The sequence below is a fragment of the Buceros rhinoceros genome, unplaced genomic scaffold, assembly GCF_000710305.1.
Source record: "Buceros rhinoceros silvestris isolate BGI_N320 unplaced genomic scaffold, ASM71030v1 scaffold6241, whole genome shotgun sequence".
Lineage (NCBI taxonomy): Eukaryota > Metazoa > Chordata > Aves > Bucerotiformes > Bucerotidae > Buceros > Buceros rhinoceros.
In genome coordinates this window covers 145,625-167,409 of record NW_010393640.1, presented here as the reverse complement: position 1 = coordinate 167,409, position 21,785 = coordinate 145,625, and the positions used below count along the sequence as shown (strand labels likewise).

The following is a 21,785-nucleotide window of genomic DNA, read 5'->3' as shown; positions in this document are numbered from 1 at the left end:
ATTCGGGGCCATTAGCAAAGAGCGTGATATCATGGAACTGGTGTGCAGCCGCTGATACATGTGCCAGTAAAGCATATAATGAAATAAAAGCAAAGACAGCAAGAGAGAGATGGGAGAGAGCAATACTGCATGGTGGTGCTCCAGCACAGAACCCAGCAGGTGCAAACAGTACTCAGACTGAATTCGGTCTCCATTAGAGGATATCAGCCTTTACTGCCTATGAACATGTGACTGGAAATGATGGTTCAACAATGTTTTCAGCTCTGCTTTGGTTCAACTCCCTAATCGGAAGGACATTTTGCTTCTGTTTGGAATGCAAAATATGCAGCATTGGTTTCTGCAATCAAATCCTCAAACTAAAACACAATAGTCATGATTCCCAACTCCCCTATTCAGCAGATAGCTGCAGTATATCCTTACAAAATTATTATTTGCATCAATCATTTGCCAAATAGAAGTGCAAGATGTTTAGAAGAAATGCACTTGACAGAGAAGATAATGTTTAAACAGCCTGGGGTTTTTAAAAAAAAAAAGTTTCTTTTTTGTTTTTTGTAACTGTTACCTGGCAGGTACTTGAAATAATTGCTTTGGTAAGCATGTTTGTTTACTATGTGTTAAACACTCACCAATTAAATTATTGACACATAACTACTGTGCAAGCAGTCTTCTCTCATTATATATTTTCAAAGGCAAAGCCCACTACTATGTCTGCCTTCCTCCTCCCATCTCTGCTTTCCTTTTCCTGTCTCTAAAGTGGGAGTAGAAGGTAATTAGGATGGCCAGCCTCTAGCTCAGGATGCAACACAATGCCAGGGGCCAGAAAAAGGAGGCAAGGTCCCTGTCACCTGCACAGCAGGCTGCAGTATCAATGGAGTTCTTCCCACTGCCTTTAGTCCATTTCCATTCCGCACCTTCCCATTTGATTGCCATGGTGAGAAGTGTGTTGAGTTACAAGTAAAGGTCTGAGAAGAATGTTTTGCTGTGTTCCTTTCCAAAGCTTGCCTCATGTCAGACTCTAGTCTCTTGCCCTCCGAAATACCCTCCAAGACCTGGGTCTGAAGCTGCAGCAGAGAAGCAGAGTGCATTTCTGCCTAACCACCTGCTTTGTGGACAGAGGATTTTGCACTTATATCTATGTTAAAAGCAATTTTACATCTTTTACATCACTTCAGTAAGAATATGACATTTTGTGCATTATACAAACTGATTCACTTAAGCCCTACTTAACCAAATCTCTTATTTCACCACACCCTCATTAAGTTCTTAGGTGTCAACACACTCTTCAGTTACTCTCTCTCAATGAGATAATTCTGATCTCATCACAGTGATGTTCCAGAGTGTGTTGAATAACCAGGATTGTAAATGAATGGTTTTAATGCAATCAGGAATTTTGCAGAGGTAGGAAATGAATTTCTAGTTAAGGCATTGATCTAATGGGGAATGTAAGTGCATTTTTATGTTTGGGAGTCCTACTGAAAGCAAAAAACATTATTCATATGATTAAAGATAAGGTGACTTGTCAGAGCAAAGCATAAGAGTGTAGGATATGTGTCTGGACCCAATTCAGAAAGATACTTAGGAATGTGGGTAGCCGTAGCCTATGAAACACTAAGCACTTAAAACACCACCTAAGGTCAGAAGGAAAAGGAAGATCACATGATGGCCAAATCTGCAGTCTGTGTTTTCCTCATAAACCTCTGCTCAATCTATCTTGCAATGGGTTTCATAACCCTATCATAACAGCTTTTCACAATTTTAATAAATAATAGCAAATCATTAATAAAAATAAGAGCAATAATAAAAATAGTATTAGTATTAAATCCTTCTCCCAAAGGGATAGTTAGGAAGCTTTCTCTAGCCTTCAAGATTACGAACAGCTATGGTTAAAAGTTCAAGAAGTGGGTGAACAAAGTAAACAATTCTAATTATGGAAGATGAAGAAATCAAAGACATTTATTTATGTGCAACGTAAGACCTAATATGTCACCTTGCTGCTGCATTGGTGATAATTTTCAGACTGCCGGGATTACGGATCAGTTTATCCAGGATGCTGACAATCTGCTCAAACTTGGGTCTGTTGTTTCTGTCTTTCTGCCAGCAGTCCAGCATCAGCTGATACAAGGCAGCTGGGCAGTCCATAGGAGGTGGCAAGCGATACCCTTCATCAACAGCCTTAATCACCTGCACAAAGATAAAAGTTTTTAAAAACTTAAAAGCACTTAAATCAACTTGTTTTTATCAGTTCTGTGAACCACATTAACATGGACATTCTGTGTTTAAACAAATGTGTTTATTCACTCATTGTCTTGTCATGCAATGCCTCTGGTTTATCTGCAAAGTAAACCAGGCAGTAAATTAGGCATACAGAAAGGGGAGTTAAGATACAGTATGTGACTTTGAGGAAGGTGAGTCTAAAATGGATCTTCTAAACTCACACTTGATTGAACTAAATCCATAAACAAAAGCTACAATTAGTAAGGTGCTTTCTTAACTATGCCAAATTTCAAAAGGTCTTGAGTATTTCTCTTCTGATCACCCTCAACAGCACATGCTTTCCATACTCTGCAATAGATGGTGCACTCTGCAGAAAACCAACCTCTCATGGAACATTCTGAACTGATAGATAGAAGGTCTTGTGAATGACTTCACAGGGCCAGAAAATACGTTAAAACTTGCCATGAGGATAACTGTACACTTCCTGTTAGGCAGTGCAGGCCCAATTCTTCTACCATTTATCTAGATTGACAAAATTTGACTAGATTGTCTCAACTGTCTTCTATTTGTGCAGATTGACAAAAAAACCCCAAACAAACAAACCCAAAAATGCCCAGAATTTACATGGTTATGAAGCTTTTTAAATACAACCTTTTGACTACAATATAACATCTCCTGATCAGTCCTACAGTACCTATTGCACCAAGAATAAGAAAACAATGTACTCTAAGTAGAAATTGATAAAGCCATATTCTGTTAGTCCTTCCTTTTTATCTGGACTAGTTAATTAAAAAGCAGTCAGAACAGGGACAGGAGAATAGTCCATGGTTTAAGCAGCCACGAAGCAGAGGCACATAAATAGGTTAATCCTTCTGTTTCTGATTTTAATATGATATTATTACCAGCATTCCACTAGTGTATCCGCCTATGTAACATGATTTATTCATCTCCATAAACAATAGAAAAAACATTAATGACTAATTAAAAGAAATACATTGTTTTCTGCAGAGACTTAGGTTCCAGAGGTACTCATCTGAAAGAAAATTTTTGTCTCTTTTTCCTTGTTTAACATAAATTAGTATAGAAAATATCTGACTACAACTATGTTACTGACTTTTTTTAATTTAGTATCAGTAACGATATATACCAATTCCTTGGAAAATCTATTTGTGTTAGTGACTGTACTTCAGAAAATTTGGTTTAGAAGTAAATCCTGATGAATAAATCTAGGTTTAATAAAACAACAGAAAAAGAACCCAAAATAGATACAGAAAAATCTTATTTGGGGAAATGTTATGCTTCTTACAAAAATACTGGGAGAAATACATTAATTATTTGGATTGCAGGCTTGGATATTTTGCTAAAGTTGCAAAGAAGCCTGTATCTGACGTCTTCTAATCAGATCACTCTACTTCTCTATTTTATCCGTTGATTACTTCCAGAAGTATTTTGGTTTCATTAAACCCTTAGTAGAAACGCTTTGCTTTTCTTTTTCACAAGTGCCAAGAGCAATTTATTCTGTGTATTTGATATTTACAGAAGACTTCTATAGAACATTATACAAGCGGAACCAAAGGGGATCAACAGAAATTTAGTAGGGCTTTCTGACAGTAAGCTAACACATGTAAAAGGCAATGACCTCGTTGCTGTGGAATTGTTCAAATCATCCTACAGAAAACCACCAGCATGATAAATTCTCTCATATGTTCCTTCAGAGGCCCAAAATACCCTGCTACAAAGATACTGGATTTTTGTTAATTCATTAGAACTTTTACTTGACCAGGAAGATTTACAGATTTTCATCCATCTCAATGTCAAAAACTCAGAGCCACCTGGTTTCATTATGCTTCACTTCATTTCACAGCTTGATCCTTTATTTGAGAACATAATTCAGATAACAATATACTCACATCTTGATTGGACATCTCCCAGTATGGTCTCTCTCCATAAGACATCACCTCCCAGAGAACAATCCCATAGCTCCATGCGTCACTGGCTGATGTGAACTTCCGATACGCAATGGCTTCTGGTGATGTCCATCGGATAGGAATCTTGCCACCCTAGGAGCAAAACAAAATTAAACAGTCCATTTGACTGTAATATAATTAATATAATTTTGCAAGATGGATTATTTTATCTCTGAGATTCCCAATCACCAGTATAATGGTGTAAAAAACAACATAAGCCGGAAAATGCTATTGTCATTTGTCATGAAAGCGCCTGGTACACTATAGAGAGTAAAATACATTACAGTGCAAAATCTGCTGAAGCTACAGATCTGTAGTATAGTATACACAGTATCATATGCATGTACATATATACACACACGTATGTACACATACGTATGTATGTGTAGCATAATATGCACAGATAATAATAAATGGTAAGTTAAGTATGGCTGGTTTTCAATTATAAAATGTTTGGAAACTGGCAGGACAGCATTAAGGATGAAAACATTAGTACGAGGTCCTTGCCTATATTCCAGATCCCTTTGCACAGCACAGGAGGGCTGCATTTGGCTCTCTATCTGTAAAGCATTTCAAGTCAATTCCCTGTGGGTCTGCAACCTGCACGTTTTCACTGTTTTCACCATGTTTTCACCTCATGTTTTTTAGGACATTGAAGAAAAATGCAGGGCCACAATGTTGCTCTCTTTCACTAGTGCCTCCAATTGCACAAGGCACCAACTGTGACCATATGCACAAACTTGTCGTTCGAAAGCCATCACAAGACAGTCACAGACAGACAGATTTGGATGGGGTCATCTGTGCAGAAGGAAGAGTGCAAAAAATGTCATCTGGGGAAGTGGTCTTAAACATTTTTTACAGCCACAAGAGAAGAAAGCCATAATTAAATGTTGCAAACTTGAAAAGAATTAAAGCTACCATTACAATTAATATTGCAGTTAGGGGAACATCTCTCTCTGATTACAGCCACCACTTGGTACCGTAGGTCAAATTAGTAAAATGCACATAGGAGGCCTCAGGCTGAGTTTCTGCAGGATGAGAATTAGAGGAAAGAGACAATTTCCAATGGCATCAGCTTTCACAGAGGTTTTTAAAACTCTGATTTGCAAGTCACTCATAAGAAAATAAAGTTCTAAAAGACAGCGGTGCAAGACTTGTTACTTAAGGTAATTCTGGTATGAATATATCTGAATGCAGAAAACTGGGAAAGCTTAAAATTGTTTCCAGTTCCACAGACACATGGCATGTTCAGGGATATTCTCTGAAGATGTCACACTAGACAAGCTATTTGTGGTAGCTCTGCAACCCCCATTATGCTAGTCATACACCTATCCTCACAATAACCTGTGTGGGAAGGGAGTGCTCTTACTTCCACTGAACAGCCAGCAAGAAATAAAATGTAAAGATATTAATGCTTTGCCTACACTTCTGTAAAGTTTGCCAGCACTGAGAGCAGCCATACACTCACCAGCTTTAGATAAACTAGCTTGGTTAACAATAGAAATGTGGACATTAGTGTTAATTGGAAACCTAAATACAGTCTAAATACACTGGAGCTTAAGCATCTGCAATTTCATGGCTGATATTGCACAAATCAAATATAAGCAACCCAGGCAGGCCTGACTCAGGCTACAATTTAGACCTCCAAAATGTCACTAGGTATGTCTCAGACCTTGGCAAAGGTCGGAGAGGGAATTTCTCTTGGCATACAGTTTTTATGGATCTCATCCTATTTAGCAGACTCCCTATCCTAACGAAAAGACAAACCTTAATTTCACATACAATCCTTAAAATTAGGGAAACACTGAATTTTGACATTACTTGTGGACCATCAAGTAGGACCTGGAAAATAAATAGCAGGTTTTGAAACCACTGTTTCATTACAGAAGCTGGACTGAAGAGTTCGATGTCTCTCTCTTAGGAATCCATAAGATTATGTTCTTTAGTCACAAAAAGTACATAGTATTTCCTATTCTTTATAAATTTATTCACAATTCCTAGTGCTGGTCCATAACAGTACTAAGAACACAAAAAATATTTTGCTTTCCTCATACTCTATTGACAAGAAACATTATACTCCCTTTACAAATGTCCAGGGTCCCTCAGTGAGTCCAAGGCACAGCCAAGGAACAAGGAAAGGTCTCCAGTGTCCTAGTGTTTTCACAACAAATCCATTTATACTTTTAGATGTGGGGGTGATAAAGAAATCAATCCCAAATTGTCAACTTTTTTTCTATACATACTAGTAGAATGAACTTTTAGTAAAGAATGTCAATGCTGGGGGAAAGCTGTGTCCTAAACTTACACAAACAAACCCCACCACCACGAACAGAAAAAGCTTCCTAATAAAACATCTCCCACTCATACTACAGGCTCAGTAGTCACCTGCAAAACTGAGCAGGCTTACAGCCACAGCTGCAAGGCCAAGGTGCCTGAGAGCTGCCTGCACAGAAGAGTGGGCTGGGGAAGCCCAGGCTGCATGCTGAGGACACTAGCAGACCTGCCCACAGGGTGCTCACCTGTCCCAGCTCAGTTCAACAGCCAGGGCAAAACTGCCTCTATGCTATGTGATACATAAACTGCAGAGCATTTTACAGACCACACCCAACCCTGCGGACCACATTTGGAATGGAATTTGCAGTTCATGGAGCTGCTGGAGCCCAGACATGAGTGGCCACTACCATGCCCCATGGCTGGTGCAGGCTTCTGAGCTCCCTTCCCCTGCCAGCACTCCCACAGGAGAGTATGAAGCAGGGACCAAGCCAGACCAACACTAGTGTTTGGTTCGAGAAAAAAGGTTTCCAATTCCTTGGCAGGTGGTGATGTAAAAGAGGGAACAGTTAATCCTTGCTGCCATCTCAGACAATGCCCAAGCCTCCTCTCATCTCTGCTGATCCCTCCCCTTCTGCCCAGAGGCATCAGCCCTGCTGGGAAAGAGACTGTGGCATCCAATTCAAAATAAACTGAGACACGGAGCGAGGTCTTGTCAGTAGGTTCATGGAAATGTAGCCCGGCTGGGCCTCATTCTCCAGCAATTGCTTCGGCTACATTTTGAACAGAGGGAAGGCACAACATACAACTGAGACATGCCATGTAAGAGAGTTCTCGAGGCAGGGACTAGTGACATTATTTTCCTTGCACCAGCATAATGGCTGGTTCTGTGAAACACAGAAGTATAATTTCAGAGTTTTCAGAACATTACTCTAAAAAATTTGAAATTCTGTTGGTGGCTTCAGGCTCACTTTTTAAATTTCAAGTTAAGATTTGAAAATGAAGCCCTTCATGCTGATCCCTAGGGAAATAATTCCCAGATGTCACATGGAAAAATGTGCTTGTGGCTAGAATATGAGCACTTTAGGCAAGGGCAGGAAATATCATATGTGATAGAAGGTCTTTACCTTTATAATCTTACAGAAAAAATAATTTATACAATTGGAAAAGCACATTTACACAAAATGACATTAATTAGTCTCCTAACATTTTGGGACAGCTTTATTGTAGGGTACGGAATGTTATAAAGTCAATGACACAAAAGTTGTTCTGACTTTTTTTTTAGTGCAAAATGAAGGTACTTCAACCATAGATACTAGTACAAGGAAACAAATTTCTTTGCTAAGTCACAGCTGTAACTCTACACAAGCCTATAGATACATGTAGCATTACCACAAATGAGAGTAAAATAAGGAGAGCATTAAAATATAGCTAAAAAAGAAATCAACTGACACTGAATTAAGTGTAAAACTACAATTTTGCTATTCTGCTACCCCATTTGTCATAAAAACATCAATCCTCTCTTTGTGTTTAAAAGGGGACTTTGTTGACTCAGTTTGTCAATAATTTCATAGCAAGAAGAGCCAAAAAACAAAGTTCTGGTAAATATTTTTTAGACAAATAAGCATCTTTATAGAAAATCAATTCCTCCCAAATGATTATGCAACATGCACATTTTAGCAGATGTCCAAATATCAATATATGCAGAAAATCAGAAGAATCATTTGAAATTAAATGCATGTTTTCTTATTGTCATTACCTTTGAAAATTATAAGGTTTGCCATAAATCAAAAAGCCTATTTTGACATTCCAAATCCATGATCATTCAGCATTAAAAAATCCATTTGCAATTCTCTCCCACCATTTTCGTGAAATATACATCTCATTTGAACACTTATCATCTCTTCAATTTTCTGCTTTGCCAGAAATCAGGGTATTCTTTACAATATCCTGTGGTAGGATCAAAGAGATCTTACACAATTTACTTTCATGTTCAGTTACACTAAACACTTTCTTCTAGACTATACAGTTGAAGCTGTGAAGCTTCAGAGACTTGTCTTAAGCTCTCAGACTTGTTTCTTTGCTCATCTGTTGGCTTTTTACACCCTTTCCCCAGTCTCCCAATATTTAAAATGGGTATAACGATACCGTTCTGTAAAATGCTATAATGAAAGTGCTAAGAAATCCTGCAGGTTTTTGTGTTGTTTTTTTTTGTTTTTTCGTTCTTTTTTGGGGGGGGCGGGGTTAATTATGTGTTGTATGTCCATTAGGCTTTCACGCAATGTAATCTTCTTTATTGGCCATCTCTGTTGCTTATCCTTCGCTGGAAAATCTGAAATTCTAATATTATTGGCTGGTATTACTGGGATCCTACCCTTCAAAACTAGTACTATTGAGACTTATCATGATGAAATATAATCATAGACATGTCTAGGAAAAAGATTTGCCCAAATATATTTGGTACAGGCTTATAAAGAGAAATCTACTTGTGCATGCGTCACTAGCTGCTGGTAATATATTTACTGATTATTTTCTGAAGATAAATACAAATTTTATGTATTTTTTGTAATGGTTTGCCTTTAAAGGCATTCTCATCCTGAAGCCAAACAAGCTGCCTCTGTTTGAGCAGAAATCAAGCATTAGTATTAGAAATTGTAGGAGTTTGTTATTGTAGCTCAAAATCCCAGGCAGTCCAGATCAGAGGACCACTCTCAGGGTTTGAAAATAGTGAGCCAGCAGTAACTGAAAGTTTTATCTGTTCTAAATGAAGCTGTGACTCCTACAGTATCTGGCCTGCTGGTACAGTTCAGCATAATTCATCTAAAGTCAATGAAGCCCTCAATTTATTTTTAGCATGTCTGGTACTCCAGCACCAGACAGCTGTTTCCAGCCCTTCATAACCCATTCCAATATTCTGATTTTATAAACTGCCATAGGGTGACTGCCACAGGCACCTAAGCCACAGGCCTGGTGAGAGGAGAATCAAGAGAAATGGATTCTAACTGAATTATTAGAAGATCTTTGCAGGAAATCCTGAAGGTAAAAGCCTGACGTTAATTCATTACAAGCGGACTTAGGCTAGTTCAGGAGCTATTTTACTGGTACAGAACAAGATGGTTTCATGTGAGATAAGCCTGATTTACCCTCTTAGCACGTGAAAATTGCCTGATGCTACTTGTTCGTCCCTTATTAATGTATATTATATCTTGAAATTATCTCCTCCTCCAGTGGTAAACACTAGCAGAACACTGTTTCTCTCCTTTGTGCTTATCAGACAAGAGAATCTGTGGGGTTTTGTTTCCTTTTTCATTCTACCCTTCAATAAGCTCAAACTCTATTACCATGTTTTGCATATATAAGGAAGAAACGAACCACGACAAATTTCTGTCAAGCACCAGTTGCAATAGCGTGTGTATAACTGGAAGAACCTGTGTACCTTTCCCTGTGGCGCACATTGGAGCAGTGCCTTGCCATGCCTTCCCTGCTCTGGCACCGCTACCTGGGCGCACAGGCTACCAGAATACTGGCCAAAGCACAATATTTTTTGAAGTGATGTAAATTTAATGAGAAGTTAACCATGCAAATATAATAACCGGACAATGTTTTAGATTGAAATGCCATGAACATCAGTGATGTATCCAACTATGTGCTTAAATAGTCAAAGCTTTTCTACTGATTACCCAAATATTATGCCTTTGAGAGCCATAATCACAGTCCTTGTACATGTGTGATGGCTTAAATTTACTTCCAGTTCATAATGTGTCATTAGTCCACCTACTTGTCATAGAGACATCTAAAAATAATAAGAACAAAAAAGATCAATTTGACAATGACAATTTCACCACAATCTTGGCCTTAGAATTAAAAGTGAATAGGTAGAGAATGCAGATAATTACAGTACATCACCTTCAGCACAACGGCTCAGTAAAAAAAAAAAAAAAAAAAAAAAAAAAAAAAAAAAAAAAAAAAAAAAAAAAAAAATCCAAACACTCAGTCAGCCTGATTCACATGCTGGCTTCTGCTTCTGTAAGCAGGCAGACCACAGGCTGCTGAAGGCCTTTTGTGGTATCAGGTCAGTGACAATAATTTAGGAGGTAAAAAATGACCCTGTCAGGTAAAGGTCAACCAAGACCAAAAAAAAAATCCAAACACTCAGTCAGCCTGATTCACATGCTGGCTTCTGCTTCTGTAAGCAGGCAGACCACAGGCTGCTGAAGGCCTTTTGTGGTATCAGGTCAGTGACAATAATTTAGGAGGTAAAAAATGACCCTGTCAGGTAGCAAAGTTTTCTTGCAACTGCTGATTCCCTGTATTTTACATATGCACCTATGATCTTTGCACTTCAGAGCAGTACGAGAGCAGTAGCACAAATATCACAGATTATGTGTTAATATATAAAGGGATACATACATTATTGATATATAAAAGGATACGTGTTCATATTCTTTAAGCAAAGCTTCAGACACAGCTTCTGAGAACAGAACAACATAAAATTTCACCCAGTCAGAGGCATGTATTAAAAGCCTGAAGGGCTGACTGGGCTTTTAGGGGTAGATCATTCCTGAATAGCAATAATGAATAAAAGCAACAGAATTCTTCTCAGGCTTTGACATGTACAGGCAGAAAATAGAAGAGGAGGTTAAATGGATAAAACATCTATCTTTGCAGCTAGCTCTATAAATTTCCCTAATACCATTGATACTAAATGGAGAACTGGGAGTGGTAAGAGGTGAAGGGGGGGTCAAAAGTCTCTACCCATAATATAATGTGCACTTGTTACTGTTTGAATGTTTGGAATTCGGTTATAATTTGGATTTCTTTTTTTTTTTTTCTTTTTTTTTTGGTCTTTTCAAAGATCTTACTGAGTAGTTCTAATGCTTTTCTTATAAAGGCATGAAACTGTTTGGGATGACATCATTATTTTAAAAAGCAGCACTATTTTTGTCTTGGTTTTGTCATATAGGAGGTACTGGTGGATGAAAGGCTGGACACAAACTGACAATGTGTGCTCGCAGACCAGAAAGCCAACTGTTTCCTGGGCTGCATCAAAAGAAGCATGGCCAGCAGGGAGGTGGATCCTGCTGCGCTGCTCTGCTCTGGTGAGACCTCACCTAGAGTACCGTGACCAGCTCTGGAGTCCTCAGCACAAGAAGGACATGAATCTGTTGGAGTGGGTCCAGAGGAGGGGCACAAAAATGATCAGACGAATGGAGCACCTCTGCTGTGAGGACAGGCTGAGACAGTTGGGGTTGGTCAGCCTGGAGAAGAGAAAGCTCCAGAGAGACCTTATTGCAGCCTTTCAATACTAAAGGATGGCCTATAAAAATGATGGGTACAGACTTTTTAGTGAGGCCTGTTGTGATAGAACAACAGGTGGTAGTTTTAAACTAAAAGAGGGAAGATTCAGACTAGATATAAGGAAGAAATTTTTTCAGTGAGGGTGGTGAAACACTGGCAGAGGTTGCCCAGAGGGGTGCACCATCCTTGGAAACATTCAAGGTCGGGTTGGACGGGACTCTGGGCAAACTGATCTAGTTGAAGATGTCTCTACTCACTGCAGGGGGGTTGGACTAGATGACCTTTGAAGGTCCCTTCCAACCCAAACTGTTCTCTGATTCTACAATTTGTGCTTGCAACAGGCACTAGGAGCAGCCTAGGAAATGGTCCTCTGTTTTGTGATATGACTAAGCAGCAGTAATATGAACTGCTGAGCTTTCTGCCAGTGGTCTGTTTCATATTCATGGTCTCCAGTTGTTCAAGCTGGTCACCAAACATAACCCAGGAATCCACTACCCGGATGTGTATACTAGAGCAGGAATATGAACTGCTGAGCTTTCTGCCAGTGGTCTGTTTCATATTCATGGTCTCCAGTTGTTCAAGCTGGTCACCAAACATAACCCAGGAATCCACTACCCGGATGTGTATACTAGTTTCACTTCAAAATAAACTTGAGCAAAAAGATGAACAGCAAATAGCCTTATCCTCCTCTCACAGTCAAGATGTGACAGAAGTATATTCATAAACTACTTTGAAGGAAATTAGGCTTGTCCTAGGTTGTATTTCAATATTTCAATTATCTGAGCATCTTCGTGCAGCCATTTGCATATACACCATAAATGCCAGATGGAGTTTACTGAACACAGATGCTTACACTTTACAAAACAGTTTCTTTCCATCCGATTTCACTATCTAAATGTAAATAGGCAGGCAGGCTTAGAAAATAAGTGGCAGAAGGAGAGGAAGAAACGAAAAATTCAACACTGCACTTGGCTATAGGAAATTCACATGTAACACTGGCTAGAAATACTGATGTCTTGTGCACCCTCTTTTGTCCTAGACACCCAGGGATATAAGTCACTGATGTATGCTTCATTTTAAGAGAAGGGCACTTCCCTTCCCTGCTGTGTACTATGCAGTTTGATGGGGAGCTAATTTTTCCTCCCTACATAACATTTTCATCTAAGTCAACTAATACTCAAAGGTATCTTAATCTCTTAAAGCGAGTACACAAAATGTCATTACTAAATTATAGGTTAATTAGCATGCCTAGATTTATTTTGGAATAAGAGAACTTTGAAGCCTGGCAGAGGTATGTGTCTGATCAGAAGAACATGAGTCAAAGCTGTGCTTGGGGGTGGGAGAAGAAATAGATATTTCTCACCCATTAAGGTACTAACAGAAAGGGCATGTGAAAGAAACATGAGATAGATATGGGATGCTTGGTGCTAGGGTTAGTATCCCATTTTGGGCATCGCATTTAAGGAAAATGTCTGAAGGAGACCAGCAAGAATAGTAAGTCTGGGAAAATTGCTTAGAAAATAAAAGAATGGAGGGATGTGCGTGAAGAGGACAGTAATCGCCATGCATGTAAGCAGCTGCTTTAAAGGGGAAATTGATCACTGCCTATGGACAGTGTTGGTAGGACACGGAGTAATTGCCTTAGCTTGCAGGCATACATCCTCGGGGAGGGAAGTTAAACAGAAAACTAGATAAATACTGTATCTAAACTTGTTTACCTTGGGGATGGGTAACACCCATTACTTTCACAGGAGGTTTTAAGAGGACAAGCAAGCATATCTGACAAGGCAATACACCTCTGGCTGAACTACAGACAATTTTCTCTTGAGGATCTCTTGCATTATATTAATATTTACTTATGAATGCTGCACCTATACTGAGCATGAAAACTGCTTTCTCCTACTAATGTCTCCTTGTATTAACCATGAGAGATCTCTGTGGACAGTTTTCTGAAGTGCTATATATTGCATATTTCTAACAACATGCCAAAGCTTATCAAAGGTCAAAGAAAGCACTGAAAGGTCAAGTAAGGAATAGAGTCTTTATGCCTGGTAAGTTATGAAGGTATGATTGATAAGTGTGTATCTATAAATGTACATATATATAAAATGCTTGAATTTCTTTACTCATTTGTGACATGTTGTTTTCTTTCAATCATGAAGAATATAGTATGCAAACTACCAAAATAATTGATGGCCTCTGTCAGTTATCAGGAATGAAGGAAGCCCTAGAAAACCCATATTAAGATTTTGCTGATACATTCTACTGTAATCTGGTTTGTACAGCGAAGAGGAGATGATTGCTAGGCATCACTGTAAATTACACTTGACTAAGATACTGGATATTAATGCCACTTTTTCTAAACTTAATAAAAACCACTACAATAGAATTAAAGTGAACAACCAGACATCTCAGTGTGGTATCTACCTAAGCAAAGCTAAACGTATGCCTTTAAGGTTTCCACAAGAAAGCAGAAGTGTTATTCAAGTGAGAACCAGAAGTGCAGCAAATCTTAATTTAGGAGATGTGGCTTTTCTAAGGCTCTAAGCTAACAGTGTAGTTTCAAGGTAGCTTTTCATGCAGGGTGAAATCCAGAAAAGAAACCAGCAGCAGTCTACACTATGGGCAGTCCCGTATCTGATAAAAGTTCCCTATCTCATAACAAAACAGAGGTAAGACCTCCTCCTTGATATCATTACATCTCCCAAGAGACGGGTACCACTTTGTACACATATATAAGAAGGAGAAACTACAGAAGGTTTATTACAATGTTAAGCAAGATTTCTTTTCTTCTTTTCTTTTTTTTTTTTTAGTTTTACTCAAGTTTGTACTCAGTTAGGGGTACAGCTGCAGATATAACTAATACTCACTTGCAGAAGAGTGATACCAGTATGCTCCAATCAGACATATGTCCCATTATACCAGAAGACACAAAAAGGTAAAAGACACAAAAAGGTTTAAAAAAATACATATTGCAGAATAGGATTTTTTTTTTATTGGGAGGGAGCTAAATCAGCAGTGTAACAAGACCTGCTTAAGGTTCACATGAAATCTCAGCTCATTGTTTGTCAAACCCGCTTAGATCTTAATTGTGGATTCATTCCTTTACACAGCTAGCAGAAAGAAACTGAGCCATGAACGTTGCATCATTTAAAAAAAAAATCTACCAACAGAAACTATATTTTTTGCCTTCTAACTGCTCTGAGACATGAATTAAAAAAATAGCAGTGATGTGTTTATGATTTATTGAACATCTCTGGGCATGCAAGACTGGATGGCCTCTGCAACACCAAGTAGAAGCCTCAGGGGCTCCCTCAGATTTCAGTCTAACTTTGTTAAAACCAACAGGAATTTTAAGAGGATAAACAAACACAGAAACTCACCCTTGTGGTGTAAGCAGCTTCTGGGTCATCTTCCAGTACACGAGAGAGACCAAAATCTGATACTTTGCATACCAAGTTACTATTGATGAGGATATTACGAGCAGCTAGATCTCGATGGACATAACCCATATCTGACAAATACTTCATGCCAGATGCGATCCCTCGAAGCATGCCTACTAGCTGGATGACTGTGAACTGGGCATCATGTTTCTGGAAAACATTTGAAATGTCATTTCAGAGAACGTTCATGTTCCTCCTTGCACAGAAATTTTGATAAAGACCCTGGAAGCTCCTCAAGTGAAGAGCTCATGAGTCAGGGGTCTTGATTCAAATGCCACACATGGAACTACTTTGGGGATAATCTTCCAATCAGCTGAGGGAAGGGGACAGATTTTCAAGTCAGATAGATACAAATTCATTTTTCCCATTCTTGCTGTCATCAGCACTTTAATTTCCTACATGGGACCCGTGTGAAACTGGCACATAAATCTAAGTTGTGTACACTCACGAGACTGGAGTGTCAGGACATTAGGGAAACAATGTCTAACTCCCCTAAAGGGCCATAGGAACTGTTAGTGAAAATCCCAGCCTTACCCAATGGACTAATGGAAGTTTTCTATTATACAAGCATTTTATTAACAAAAGCAAATGCTGATCTGATTCAGCAGCTTTCAAATTCCATTAAATTTAAACAAATTTTCAACTTCAGGAACACAAAAATCACTTATACACACTATGACTTACCCTAGAAAACAATAGTTGCATATATTTCTAATTGTCTACTTCCAGACACGTTTTAAAACTCCCAGTTCTTACTAATGCTGTTAACATCCGGTTTTGATATTGACATATGGACACACAGACAACAGGACAACAGTACATTCTACTGCAGCTCTCCAATCCCCCAGTGCAGTAGAAGTATCATCATGGGCAGGTCTCCAGATCTTCCTGCTGCTTCTTCCAGAATTTTATTAAATACATGGGAGCTGGCTCTGCCATGTGGAGTGAGCTCACAGCAAGACTGATTCCATTAATTTAATTTTTGATTAATATACTTAGGAGCAATATTAGCACTGTAAACATTAGACAAATATATGGCACAGCAGATGCTTAAAAGAGTCTCTCAGAATTCCCTTTCATGAAGAAATTCATTATTATAAAGACTCAGCAGTTCCCTGTTATGAAACCTTCTCTAACGAGAGCCAACACAAGAGGATCTATACAGAATCTGGAAAAGATTTAGCTAGACATCAGAATAAAGTTTCTAACAACGAAAGGAATGAAATGCTCAGATAGCTTTTCAATGGCAGTGGGGAAAGGAAACTACCTAGTTTTAAAAGGCATTTATAAAAAGGGTTATATGGCCTGAATTGCCTGTGATGCTAACAAGTGACAAAGTTCTTATCTATGTTTCCACACAAGAGTAGTAAAAAAAAAACCAAACAATCACAATGAAATGAATGAACAAGCTGAACAACTCTTTTTTAGAGCCAGAAATTATTCTCCTTTCCTCAGAACTTTCTTCAAGGATTTTCAGCCTAAACAAAATATATATAGTTCAGTACAGATATATTTCATTCAGATATACTGACACATTATTTATATGTGTTTTACATGCTCCAATGAACATCATAACATATATAGTACGTACTGAAACTAAGGTTGACAATATATCCCCTTTTGGGGTTAAACATCTAGTTCAGTGTTATGAATTTGGGGGATAATGTCATTCAACCGTGGCAGAACCAAAGCACTGTCCCAGCCATAGCTGAGTTTGCCCTAACAAATTAAAATTAAACTAGTGTTTCCCCTCAGATGGGATTTCATTTCTGCTACACTTCTTGTTTTGCCACAAGTAAATCTTGGTGACAGAGGGAGCATTCAAATTTTTTTAGGCTTGCTACCAACTTTGACAGAAAACAAAAATAAATCAACAACCGTATTAGTATGTCTAAGGTTGGGGAAAGAAAACAGGCCAATAAAGTTTGCTAGCAAAACATTTCAAACACCCTGAGATATGGGGTTATTCCCTAAGCTTTTCACATTTAGGGAAACAGTTCTTGGCTCAGTACTACCGGTTTACTGATAAAATTTCCACAAATCCTTTCACTTTGAAAATCACTCGGTAAAATATACCGGCTGCCATCCAATAAGCATAACTGCATTATAGTAGTAATTCAGCCCTAAGATAAACAATTTCCATTTTTGTCTGCCAGAATGTTGTTTTGTTTTGTTTTACTGATGTTCTTCATTACAGAATAATACTTACTGCAAGCAGACAAAATGGACTAGCAGATCCCTACCTGGCTTTCTGAGCACACCACAATGAAACCAAATGGAAATAATGAAATACCAAGCAACAAGAGCTGATGATGAATCAGAGTGCAGTGGCAGCAAATTCATAAGAAATTCAGAACAAGAGCCAGTCGTGCACCGTGTAGTTCTCTGTTGCACTTACCCGTAGGAAGCTGTCCAAAGAACCATTTTCCATATATTCAGTAACAATCATAACTGGTTTACCTGCAAATATATTACAGGGGTCAGGCATTTAAAATGAATACATAATGATCAGTAAAAAACAAGGATTTCAGAAATGTGCCCAAATCTTCCAAATCCCAAGGATAATTTTACATTTAGAAAGAAAGCAAAAGAACCATGGGCAAAACCAGGTCTGTGCACAAGGTACTTGTGATTCTACTGACACCAAGAGAAAGAGTCATTTCAGCATAAACTGACATGATTTTTAGCAGCTCAAGTCCCAAGAAGTGAAGGGAAGCATCCTGCATTTTCATTATATGCTGTCTAATCAATCACTGTTGAATATAATCCTTCACACAACCATTGACTTTATGCAATGAAGTAGCTGTATTCTGCCACGCATCTACCCCTAGGTTGCCTCTGGAAGGGAACTGGGCGCTTGCTGTGGAGGGAGTAGCAGTTTCTTTCCACAGGTGCCCTGGTCCAAATGAGATGTGGAACAGTGCTCTACTGCATGGGCATAGTCAATACATTTCTAGACACTGCCATAGGGGAGAGATTAAATAGCATACGTAGAGGCAATTGCAAAAAACCTCTCCCACAGGAGTGTATTTACGATGCATTTAAATTGTAGAACTCACAATTTTCCTAGCATAAACCAAGGGAAATGTTGGGGTGAGGACAGAGGTGGAAGGGAAAGTGCAGAATGAAAGTAATACAGAGCATTGGAAAGAAAAGCAGATCTGTAACAGCCACCTTCAGTGCTGGGAGTCAGCCCTCTTCCCAGGCGGTCCTGCCTCCCTCTGCGACAGGATCAGGGATAACACAAACCTCCCTTCCTGCCAAGCACAATGTAGGGGGCCAAATACAAAGCATCCACAGGGCAGCGGCATGCTCTAAAGAAACAACGCCGCACCCTTGAAAGACCTCTAATATCTTTCAAAACTTGTCTTCACAGATTCAGATAATTTTGTGAAACCATTCTTTCCACCCTAAAGTAATCTGTCACATAACCAAGATTTTACAAGCAACTCTGACATGTTGGAGAGAAATGAACACAAAAATTAATGAGATTACAGCGAAGTTCCTAGACAAAGGTCATTGCCCCGCTAATATTTTACCATCATAAGGATTTTATTATTTCATAATATTTTATAAAGCTTTGTTTATTTTCTCTTTGTGGTAGAGAGAAAGGTAGGTAAGAACATGAAGTTATTTAAGGAGATGAATTATTATTTCATATATAATACAAGAAGGCATCTGCCCATAAAAGAATGACAAAGACCTGCATGTTGTATAGCAGGCATGGTGGTATTTTAGCTTTTAAAACTGAACAGCATGAGGCTTGAAAGAGGTACCCAGTATAATCATAAGCAAGAAGGCCATTTAAAAAAACAAAGTAAATGCTAACAAAAACAGAAATTTATGGAAGAGAAACACTAATTTCAAAGAATGAGTTTAATATAATAAGAAGAAAATCCTTTGTCCTCTTTGCATTGATTAATGGGTTAACCTTCTTTCTGCTGTGCAAATGATGTGTTATACTGTGGTAGTCACACTAATGGGTAATTGTCTCTGCCACCCATTAACTAGTAGGAACAAACTCTTTATCCAAAACATTAATCTTGACTTATACAGGATATGGTACAGATAAAAGACCTACCAATGTAAAATCTAACAAAAAAAGAAAAAAAGAAGAAAAGAAAAGAAGTTGTTTCCTTATTCTTGTTAGCAAGAAATATGCAGTGAATGGAAAAGGACCTTGTGTCTCTGTGTAACATTAACACAAAGGCATTTCTGTTAAATGCACAGAAGATGCTGCTGGACTTTGCAAGTAACAGGCAGCGTACAAATGGGGCTATCCAAAACTTTCTATCATAGATCTTTGAAACCAGGAGGCAGTTGCCTGGTTTCTGTATAAACTCAGTGAATTTTATGACACCATGAAAGACTGAAATTAGAGTAAGAAGAAATGTCTTTCAAATTAGTAAGGGAGCATCTTCCAGTCTTGCTCACCCAACTTTAGAGAGCCCCAAGTACAGGGTTTCACTCTTGTTTGGTTGGAAACATGTCCATAATAAGAAGCATATGCTCTGAAGCAACACAGTGCACTTTCAAAGGAGCATTCCTTCATTCATTCATCAAAGCAGGGCCGTTTATACACGATAACAACTTGTGTCAACAGTGTTGCAGAAATTTATTACATTAACATGCTACAAATTGCTGTAAAATATTAGTAAACTAAGCAGAACATGTGTGCTGGTTATTAAGACTACTGCTTACAGCATGCCCAGGAGCAGCGTGCAGCAGCAGAAATCGATGTGAAGCAGGGGAACAAATCTGCATTGGAACAAAGGACTGAATTCCTATCTGGTGGGTTCACCTCCTTCATACTGCTGGTGGGTTACCCTACTGGCAAACCACCCCAGCTTGAGAATTCTCTTCCCAAATGGTCCTGTTACGAGAATTTTGACAACTGCAGTTATTAGGAGCTGCTTCAGAAGATTTGCTTAGTATGAAAAGCTAGATCATTGCTAAGGGCCACCTGTCAAAAATAATTTGGTTAATGAAGAAAGGTCATGCTGCCTGTTTATCATGCATTACCAGTACTGAGAGTGGTCCAGCAAATGCTCCACATGCTCTCTACTGACTCTATACTAAATTAACACTTTTGAGTGTGATTTAATAGCTGTCATTAAAATATATGAACACTTACTGATTTGTAATTACAGTATACTGATTTGGTTTAAGAAAACCAAACCCCTACACATTTTAGTCCTTCTATCACCATACAGAATATTAAAATGCATTTATGCCATGTAATTTTACCCAGTAAAACATATACAAATAGTTCCAGAGCAGTTTTCTCAACTCCCGTATTCAAGCTATCTGGAGAGGGTGCTGTATCCCTGCGGCTTTCATTGACTTCAGCTGGAAATGTTCAGAGCTTGCTCTCGTACTTAAATGCGATAGGCAGCTGGCATGCCCAACCCCCCTCAAGCAGACAGCAGTCTGCTGTGAATACAGCTGAGTAGCAAACTCACTAATAGTCACTTATACAGAATATAGACAAAATTAGTAATGCACATTCAAAAGCAATGCACAGATTCCTGCATGCGCAGCAATTAGATTATTTTCTCAAGTGCCACGGGAATACAAAATGTAACAAAATAGGTTTTTAGCTCAGCTGTATACAGGCTGATGCTGATGTTTCAAGTAATTTTGGGACTGCAAATCTCATTCTAACTGTACAAAGCGTGTATCATTAAAAAGCAGGAGATAACCTGAATTTATACAGGCAGTCCCTTTCTTACTGGGACTCTGAGACTTAAGCTGAAGAATAACTTCTTCATTATTTAAATCAGCAAAATAGACTTGCATGAATCACACCTATAGAAAGCATTATTGTTGCAATTATATCTCTTCATAACATGTAGAGTTTTACACACCTTACTAGTTATTTTTAGACAAATGCTTGTCTTTTTTTATTTCAGATAATTTGTTGCAGTAAGCTATGAAGTTCTTTCATACCCGTCTATGTTTGTGAAACCTTGAACCATGCAATTTTTTAAAAAGAAGATTCCTCAAAAACCATTCACTCAACAAAAGAGTATTTGGTATAATTCTACCTAGTTAAACTGGAAACGTCCTCAGCACATTCCAAGCAGTCCACTGAAATGGCAGGGAGTTGCTTTGTCAGCAGAATCCTTTAGGATGAACTAGGAAACATCCTACTGATTTTTAGCACTACTCTGAAAAATCTCAGAGGATTTAAAAATATTTTTTTAAGAATGTCTCATGAAGTCTTGCTGATCTCCCACTTAATAACTACTGCTGGTAGATAAATCTGATCATTAAACTTCTGCTGCAATGGAAATCTAGAAAGTGTAGTTCTGAATTTATGTCTTGCAGAACTAGCTGGTTTTGGTACTTCATACAATCCATCTTTTCTACTACCAACTACTTCTTCCTTTCCACCTCAAGGTAGAGGACAATCAGCAGCACACGCAATAGGAGTCAGAACTTGCCTAAATGAGGCATCATCACCAGCACCAAACCCCACCAGCTGCTCCAAAGGGGAAAAGCATGCAGGATCTGGGTGGCATCGAGGAGGCTACTGTGGCAGGCTGCCATGGGAAAGCTGGGTAGGGACTCTAAAACCAACACCCCTATT

At 38.6% G+C, this 21,785-nt stretch overlaps 1 protein-coding gene across 1 annotated transcript in view; it reads right to left on the bottom strand.

Annotated features, from left to right (window-relative positions):
* The window catches only part of EPHA3 (EPH receptor A3), a gene marked incomplete at its 5' end in the record, with an annotated part of 145,659 nt that overhangs the window by 13,952 nt on the left and 109,922 nt on the right, over positions 1 to 21,785 (bottom strand). The window contains 4 exons of the mRNA XM_010144924.1: positions 1,988 to 2,181; positions 4,125 to 4,274; positions 15,134 to 15,343; positions 17,592 to 17,653. Of these exons, the coding sequence (XP_010143226.1) occupies positions 1,988 to 2,181; positions 4,125 to 4,274; positions 15,134 to 15,343; positions 17,592 to 17,653 (616 nt within the window). The remainder of the gene's footprint in view (positions 1 to 1,987; positions 2,182 to 4,124; positions 4,275 to 15,133; positions 15,344 to 17,591; positions 17,654 to 21,785) is intronic.